General features: G+C 43.6%; 1 protein-coding gene across 1 annotated transcript in view; it reads right to left on the bottom strand.

Moving 5' to 3' along the window:
- Nucleotides 1–3,983: 3,983 nt before the first annotated feature.
- LOC108493548 (dual specificity protein phosphatase 13-like) overlaps nt 3,984–9,451 on the bottom strand; it is a 23,716-nt gene continuing 18,248 nt past the window's right edge. Inside the window, exon 4 of the mRNA XM_017807108.1 lies at nt 3,984–4,410. Within this exon, the coding sequence (XP_017662597.1) occupies nt 4,196–4,410 (215 nt within the window). The 3' untranslated portion in view covers nt 3,984–4,195. The remainder of the gene's footprint in view (nt 4,411–9,451) is intronic.

The following is a 9,451-nucleotide window of genomic DNA, read 5'->3' as shown; positions in this document are numbered from 1 at the left end:
ATAATTGTAGCCTAAAGAAAAGTTAAATGTTGAAAGTCCCACAGGCCCTAGATTCCTGTTTGACTTGGCTTCAGGAGCTGCATATACTGTTTGAACCTTAGACTATGAAGTAAATTTGCAAAGCACAAGCTGTTTTGAAGTCCCTTTCCACAGTAACATAGTTCAGCACTGTTATCAGAAAAATACAGGACAAAAAACAAAGGGAGGAGGATCAAGTCTGGCAAGTGGACTTGACAGTGCTCTGCAGTTTTGGAGGGGCTGGCAGGAGCTGGGCAGATCTGGCCTAGGCATCAGGGGTACGCAGAAGAATGTCTCCTGGTCTTGGTGGGGAGTGCCAAAGTTAAAGCAGAACTCAGAGCCATGGGCAAAATTGGAACAGGCTGGTGTAATGCAGAACCAGGCTCTGCCTGTGAGACTGCTTCCCTCTATCCTTGTTTATAGGCGTGGGGGGTTTTTTAGGAGTGCTGTATCCAAAGAGTGATCCTATGTACGCTGGAGGCCATAAAAAAACATTAACTCTGGAATGTAGCCCATTTAGGCTTGTCCAGTGGCTTGGTACTCAACCTAAACAAGTTAGTCTTAGTCACACTTCATTTTTCAGCTTTGTGGTCTATTCTGGTTTCAGTTCATTTTATTTTTTTTGTTTGCCAATAGAGGCAAAAGCTATGAGTGAAGAAAGTCCCATAGGAGGGCCATCCTTGCTGCAGCAACCCAAAAGCTACCTGTGCAAGGAGGAATGAATTAATGCACCTACAAGAAAAAGGCTGACAGTCTTAGCTGTGGCCACTACACGTGGTGAGTACCTGGGCAATATCTTGGCTGGCATTTCTTTCTGTGGGAAACCTGTCCTTGGCATCATATCTTTGCATGCAACTTGTTGAAAATTTCTGTCCTCTCTTCCCTTGGCTCCTTGCAGAGCAGATTTATGGTCTCATTTTCCTTCTACAAATAAAACCCTAAGTGCAAATCCAAAGGATAAATAATGCAATGCAGACGTGTCCACGGCAATATTCTTTGTATCACTGCTGAAAGTCTGAGAGGAAAAGCTGGTGAAGGCAAGATATCTTGTGTGAGAAAACTGTTCTCATGTTTTTTTCGTGCCAGTTCTGGAGGTTGGAGAGCAATCCTGTGTGCTTTTCCATAAACATCCTGCTGCAGCTCAGGCAAACTCCATGTGTCTTGTCTGTAAAAAGGGGCTAAGGCACCCATCCTCCCTCACAGGGTTATTGTGGGGGATGTATACCAGCACCACCACAGTGCTCAAGGTTGTTCCTTCATAAGCACAGAATGGACAGGTGTTTTTAAGTAAAGCTCAGCATTTGCTCTGCACTGGGTAAAAGGTAGGCATGAAAATGATGACAGCATCACTGCCACTGTGTCTGTTAATGTATCTGCTATTCTGATTGCTTCCACCCTGCCTGTCATCTCAACTGACATGGTTTTAGCAGGTAATGCCACATGGGGATGCCACTGGGTACATGCCACAGAGGCACCAAACCTGTAGGGATGAGTGGGGCTTCTATCAGCTGGCTCAGCAGCATCAACATGGACAGCTGCACGCCAGGACCAAACACCTCATTTTTAGCAAGGGTGGCTTTTTTCTTGGGCTGAGCTGGAAGTTTGCAATTCTGGATTTTGTAGCACAAGATATACCTGGAACCACCCCCAATACTGTTTTCATTCTACTTTGATTCCAGCTGTAATTTTAAGAGATTTGTGTTTAACTAAGCACAGGGACAGTAAGCCTCAGTGTGCAGGACATGTGGATCAGAGATTAGGACTGCTTAATTGTTGTCAACTACAGACCCTGCCCCGTGCCCCTTACAGGCCATCTCCATGATGCTGCAGCCCTCACAAAGAGGGGAGGTGGTGGTGGGTTCAGGTACCTCATCTCCTGTGGGATGGAGAAACTGGAAGGAGATGGGGGTACCTGCTTCCCACTGTCTGAACTTCATGCAAGGCAAAGCACTTGAATTAGCTCAGACATTTCTAGAAAGGGAATTTTTTTTGTCCTGGGATTGGATAGTTACTTTATTGTCTTTGAGTCGGTGGTTTTGACCACTTGTTTTTTATTGTTTAGTTGGGGTTTTTTCCAGGTTGAAGAGGAAGCTTTTACTATAAACCTGTAATGGTGACAACCAGCCAGAAGCCCTGCTCTGCCAGTGCCCTATCTTACCTGGCAGGCTGCAGCTCCAGACAGATTTATTGATCCCAACTGCAAGTCATGCATGGCAGAGGAATCTATGGCCTGCCCTGGCCAGCTGAAATAGTCCCACAATGGGCAACGGGCCTCAGCTGGGGTCACTTTAGGCTCAGTCACTGACATGTTGTTCACTTTAAATTCTGCCCTGAAACCACAGATGTTTCCAGATGTGCAATTCGCTGGAAATTATAACCTGTCCTGCTGGGCTCAACGCACAGAGATTTTGGACTTTTGTGTTTCGTACACCCCTTGTGTGTTAACATGGTGCCATTTGGCTTGGCATGGGCTGAGTTACAGAGGCTTGAAGGGAGTGGTTAGCAAGACAACTGAAAAGACTGCTCACAAAACAGCTTCAGCATGGTCTGCAATAAAAAAGAATCCCTAGACAGACCAAGGTGGAAGAGACCCAAATGCCAGGAGTGATTCAGTCACCATGCTCACTGAAATCTAATCTCCTTGCTGTGGCAGGCAATAAGAAGCCTGTGAAAACTATAACCTCACTGATTTTTTCCATCATTACTATGACCTCCCTTCTGACTGCTTACTCCAGCCTCAAAGGATGGGACCCTTTCTGGGGGGAAGACCTGTGCCTCTGTTCCCTGAGAGGAAATTAGTCTGTAGCATTGCTATGCTTTACTTAATATGTTTATGAAAGTGGAAATACCACCTGAATTTCTCTATAGATTCTGCAGGGAAATCATGTTTCCATATTGCATTATGAGAAATGCAGTGGAAGTGTGCTATGCTCAGTTAATATTTTTAATGTATGGAGGCAAAAGAAACTTCAGTTCAGAAGAAGTATATGCTTCCCTCTTTCTATTCAACATCCATAGTGCTATAAATACAAACTGCAGGGTACTTTCAGAACTGCAAGCCTTTAAGACTTCTCGAGGGAAAACATCACACCAAATTAATCTGCCGTCAAGTGGAAATTCTATATTGTTTGCATTTGCCAATGTGCTGTATGTGGCTGTAATTGCACTGAAGCAAATATCTGCTTCAAGTTCTTCACAAGATTAAATGTGGCCAATTGGGCGTAAAAGAGTAATTGAAATGCAGAGCTGCTGCTCTGGATTTGTTAGAAGCATTGCTCATTTTTGCTCTGACATGACGACACTAGGTTCTGACTTCCCATTAAAACAGGGAAATTTGGGGAATGTGATTTAGAGCGTCGGGTTGCAAGCTAAGAGGAGGACATTTCTGTCTGGAACTGCTGCTGCCCTGCAGTGTGCCAACAGGCAGTGTGCCCTGAGCTTGCCTCTTGCTCTGTGTGTGCAAGGGGATACCTTCCTCCCCTCTGACCAGCAGAAAGGCTGTCAGCAGCTGTGCCCCAGGGTGCAGCCTCTGGTTGGGACCTCCAGTACTGGCTCCTGAGGATTTTGTGTTCTGAGCATTTGCCATGGATTTGAAGCTAAAAGGACTTGTGAAGGTCCAGCAACAGCCTCCGTGGCTTGTAACAGGGGGAGCCCTAGGTCTGAGCTGGATCCTGACTAGTGTCACCGTGTCAGACCAAAGGAGCGTGTCAGCTTGCAAAGTCTGAAGTCTCACCCTAAGCCAGCTGGATGTGAAATGTTAAAAGATTTGCTTAAAAGCCTCACACTTTCTTTTTCTATTTACTAGTTTAGCCATTTTCCCTCTTGCCATATAAATGTAATTATAAGCAAGTAAAAAGTATTTTTTCAAGTTGACTGTGCTGCCTTTTAATTCTGCATGAAAACCCAACTGCTCCCTATGCCCTGCCCAACAGGTAGTTAAATAAACAGGTCCAGGTGAGCAAAACTGCCAGTTTGAATCCTTCTTTATTTAATTTTCTTTCCAATTAGTGGGCTTATCCAAAAAACACATGCCTAACAGCTCCTAACAGTTTGCTCATGCTCAGCCTTCTCCCAAAGTTTCTCGGTGCATCTGCAGAGCAGTCCTGACAGCATCCTTGCAGTCTTCAGTGAGGGCAGCATCTCTTGGTCTGGTGTCAGGAGACATGCCTTCTTGGTGCTAGCAGGCCTCTGCTCCTCTGCCTGTCCCCCTTCCTAACTGGAGGTCCAACTCCTGAAGCTGCTTGAGGAAGCCGGAGTTGGGGCAGATCCCTCTGTGTGAGCGCACAGTCCGAATTGCGTCGGCAAGGGACATGTCTTCACAGATCATTAGGAAAGCGAGGACAAGAGTTGCAGATCGACTGATTCCCATTGCACAGTGAACCAGTACTTTGCCTGGAAAAAAGAGAGAGAGATGCAATTACGCCAGCAGGCCAAATGGTGGGGGTTATTGTGTTGGAGCAGAGATGGGAGCTGATCCTGGGGATGGGCAGGCAGGTATGCACAGCCCTGCAGAGCAGCCCTCGTGCAGTGCTGGTGGGGGAACATGGGACTTTTAGTGGCTGGGGACAGAAAATTCGTTATTGTGTTCCAGGATCTGTGGTTGCTTGCTTGAGTTTAACTGTCAGCCTGACAGCATACCCTTATCCCTCCTATACAACCTGCCATCCACTGTGTCCCTGCTTGCTCATGTGTGGTTTTGGGAGTGATGTACTTGCTGGCAAAGCTTCAAGTGTTCATGCTTGAAGGCCATGCTGTGGGAAGCAGCCTTGGCAGGTTGTGTACTACCACAGGGCCTGGAAACTTGGAATTTCCAAAGTGCAATGCTCAGGAGTGCTCACTGCTGTTAGAAGAACAGTCCTGGTTTTCTATGAGCTCTTTTTTTTATTTTGCTTAGGGTAGTAATGCTTTCTGAGGGTTCTGACTGCTGCCCAGACTTTGTTGGAAGTGTGTGAGGAAAATGTGCATTACTGTTAAGAGCAACTCTTGTTTGTATGTGCCGTTTGCACCAGCTCACTTATATTTTTTTATTTCTGTAGCCTACCCTGTACTAGTCATTATCCTTCCCTAATGCTTTTATCTTCCCCTCTTTGTTAAGTGATCAATAGAAAGACAATTTATGAAATGTTTTTAGTTTTCCAGAGATTTCCATGTGAGGTGTGCATCTTCATTAGGAGTTCATTAAGAGTAATTTTGGGAATCTTCCCCTCTTGCTGTAAGCCAGCCTCAGAAAGCACCTTCCAGGGATCCAGAAGTATAGCTCCCTCCATCCCTCTGCTCTGCTTTTGGTTTTCCTGCTGTGATCACAAATGGAAGCAGCCTGAGAAACACAATTCTTTATTGTGACTGTTTCTCAGCTTTCTAATGTACGACTTTGACCCATGCTGAAAGGAGATGAACACTTTTTTAAATGGTCTTACTTGAACTTAATGGAAACTTTTTTCAAAAGGATTGCTCTCAGATGGAAGAATTCAGGTTTTTAGTCCTTTCCCCCAGGATGTGAACAAAGAGCTCATTCTGGAACCTGAAAATTTGCATCTTGTAAATATTGTAAAATTCTTCAACTTTCACAAAAATGGTATAATTATTGGGAAATTTTTGGGGAAAATTTTTCTTTGTTCTACTCAATTATAGCCATGCCTGAACATTTTCAAACTCTCTCATCCTTTGCTGCAATGAGATCTAGTTTTTTTCACAGAGACCATGGCTCAGCAATTAGACATTATTAAAGTAACAAGTAATTAGAATCAGATTTGAACTTCTGACCACCTAATGGACAACTCTGTCTCCCATTAAGGCAGCTAAGAAAATGTGGTCTTTTTGGCACGAAAATTTCAGAACACTTCTTCACTGTGAATCTTAACAAGTTTGAAACAAAATATTTTCTACCTTTTTTAAATTTTAATTTTTATTGGCTGTCACATTTGTGGTCTCTCGTTCACTAATTCTATAGCTGTACACAATGCCATTTAGTGACAATACAGTTTATATCCAGAAAAAGATGAAAAATCAGTGACAAAAATCCCATGCCACTTCTTTGCTTCTGAGATGGAATAAACTATCTCAGATGCTACTTCTGTGCAAAATGTAAGGAGGGGTAGAAAGAACAGACAGCTTTTCAGGGCCAGTTCCTTGTTTTGTTTGTGCTTACAGCATCTTAAATTCTCACTCTAGGAAGTGAGACAAAAATATCCTTGTTGGATGATGAGTCTAGATCCAGACAAAAACATCAGACTGATTGCCCCCATCTCCCCGGGTGTTAATACTGAGTACTTTGTGCGCAGCTTTTAATCTTAAATCCCATTTTGTTTATGACAGAGTATTTATTTAGCAACTGTTTTAGTTCTGACTAATGATGATGGCACAGCCACATGCTCGGAGAGTGCAAGCATGTGTTGTAAAAACCTGCTCTGGCCAGCAGGTTGGGAGAAGTGTTGGATTCCACAATGTGTGTGACACAGCCACCTCTCGTTATCCTGGCATGAGAAATCTGAGCACAGACCTAAAGATAGACATGTCTTCAGTAGAAATAAAGGGACAAATATAGTCTCCAAGAAAGTGATGAAAACAGCTCTGGTGACAGCAGAGTTGGACTGGGCATCAAAACCTTTGGGAGAAGGAAGAGGGTTTTCCAGTGTAATGCCAGTTTTGCAGAATTTCTGTTTGTTGTTCTCATTCAGGTACAGCTTCATAGAATTTACTAGGATATCATTATTCAAGTTAAATTAATCTGTCTGTCAATTCCATTAATTCCATGGGAATTCTTGGAAGTGAAGTTCTACTTTTTATGGGAATATGGAGAAATGTTTTGAACCCCTGCTAAAAGATAATACTAATTTGAATTTCCACTAGACTTCTTTTTCACTGTGCTGCACTATCATTAGCCTTCTCACTAACCTTGTAGGGTATGTATGCTGTAGTATCTTCCCCAGAGGAGGCACTTTGGACCCAAATAATCCTGGTCTGGGATTTTCAGAGGAGTGTAGTTTCTGTTTGACAAATACTGCCAATAGGGCTAGTCCAAAAGATCTTTGGAAAATCTGTGTTTCAGTAGTTTGCAGTAGGCATAACTACAATGTAGTGGCAGGGACTGGGGAAATCCAGATATTCACCATAATGTGCACCCCAGATAACAGAAGCCAAGGAACAATGTGTTCTGAAAATTTTTCGTGGAATCAGAACCACTTCTTTTTTTTTTTTTTTTTTCCCTGAAAACTTCTGTCTACCAGCACTCTCCAACTGAAAAAAAAGAATGTATGGTTTGAACTGCATCGGGAGAGGGAAAAACAAACAAGAAAAAACCAGAAAGAGATGGCCTTATGTTAGATTTAATTTTACATCACTGTATGTTTTGAAATTCAGTCTAAATTTGGCCATAAATTGGATGGGGGACAGGAGACTTGATGTTCTGAACTTAATTTTTGTCTGCAGCCTCGAACCGAAGACCAAGTTGAGCACAAGTATAGCTGCTGCCATTAAATATTGCCTGCTGTGGTTTTTTTGGAGGCACAGAAAGCAGAACAAATTCCAGGCTTCTGCTTGTACAGGCTGACTCTCTGCTGTTTTGTGTCTAACTTGAGAGGAGGCAGTGTCCAGTAAGAACACACTGAATTTTCTTCCCTGCTTCTCTGTCTTATCTGCACTTCAGAAGCATCCTCCTAGATCAGTAAATAGCTTTAGAAGATGTCTCAGTGAAAACCTGGACAAACCTCAAGTATTGACCTTGGACTTAATCTGCATGGCTCTCTAATACACTTGTTCCCATGAGGATGCAGGTGTATTATCTCTTTCACATGTGCAATATCTGTTCCACATTGTTAGCCTTTGTTTCACCATGCACAGAGGTTATGATAAATGCTGATACCCTGACAATAAAATGACTTGTTTGTTGCAGATAAATCAGTCATGTGAAATGATTTAATTAACGTAAAATTGCTCTAATGAAAGCAGATTTGAATTTACTGTGTGATTATTTGTAGCAAACAAATTGAATGTTGAACTTGAGTAAGGAAACACAAGCTTTGTTGCTATTTGGTTCTGTTGACAGGTTCAGACTCTTGTCTCTTAGCAGTAACTGCAAATGGGTTGTGACACTGAACCCCCCCATGATATACTGCATTTGACCAGTGCCTGTAACACGTCTGTACCTCATGGGCCAACTGTGGTGGGCAATTTCCTTCAGCCTCTCACGGGAGGCAGCCGAGATGTCCTGTCCCAGCACCAAGGCTCGGATTGCTGGGTGGCTCCTGGACCACAGCTTGGGAAAGCAACGTTCACAGAGGCAGTTGTGGTGCATTCCCCTATCGTGTGGCTATAAGAAGGCCAGGCTGCAGATCGTCTGCAGCATGGAGTCCATGCTGGCATCCTCCAGTTCTGCCTTCCCCACCCCCATTTGATTGAACATACAGTGCAAGGAGAAGTTGGACTGGTCCCACATTACAGCCATGTTGCAACCTTCTCTCTGAGCACGAAACAGGATCCCTTAGGAATAATGGGATTAACTGAGGAGAAGTGGGGGCACTTAGCTTCTGGCATTATTAGATCTTGCAATCCTTATTTGAAATTTTGCACCACACATCTCAAGCTACTTTTTGCGGAGGCAGACAATAACTGTCATCTGGCTGGGATTTGTGCAGAACAATAACACTTGGTTTTTAACAGTGGATTATGGATATTCTATCCAGCTCATGCCTGCTATAACTCTACTAACATCAAAGGGTTTGCACTAGGGATAAAGTTTGCACATTCAACATTGTTGGCCAAATTCAAGTTGGGAAATTCAATGCTGTTGAACAGAATCAGTCATTAAAACACATAATAACTTATTGTCCTTTTGCTAATCATCATTAACAGAGCTAAATGTCCTGAACTAGCCCTTGCTTTCTTGCAGGATGGATTCAATTTGGCTTTAGACCAGACTCTAGATCTGTCACTCGTAGTGAACTCCCCAGCTGCCCTTGCTCCATTGGATCCAGCAGAAGCATTCTGCTCACCAGGAGAAGAGCTCAGCTGGGCTAATGGGCCCCAGGGGCTCTTCCCACTCCACCATGGTTTTCTCATCTCCTGTTAGGTTTTAGCCAGGTGCAGAATCCACTGTCTTTTTCTTGATTAATCCAAATATCTGTTTTGTCACAGCTGAAAATACCAAGAAGCCTACAGAGAGCTTTAAATGGTGGCATGTCCCTTCTTCCCTGTCTCCAGAATAGGTAAGAGCTGTCACCTATTGGAGAGTGGGAGGTCAGACTGATGTACATTATGCACTTGCGGCAGAGAGAGGACCCTTTTCTCCAAAGGGTTTCTCTTCTGCTTTCACAACTCCCACCAACAAGAAAGCGGCAGGAGAAGGGAGCCTAGCTTTTCTTTTGGTCTACTGAAGTGGAAGAAGGGCTTTTCAGAGAGTTTGCCATTTCAGGAAGTTAATGGGTAATTTTAACCT

This window comes from Lepidothrix coronata, unplaced genomic scaffold (genome assembly GCF_001604755.1).
Source record: "Lepidothrix coronata isolate B3197 unplaced genomic scaffold, Lepidothrix_coronata-1.0 Scaffold17, whole genome shotgun sequence".
Taxonomy (NCBI): Eukaryota; Metazoa; Chordata; class Aves; order Passeriformes; family Pipridae; genus Lepidothrix; species Lepidothrix coronata.
Note: the sequence above shows the minus strand (reverse complement) of the source record. Positions and strands in the feature narration are given on the sequence as shown.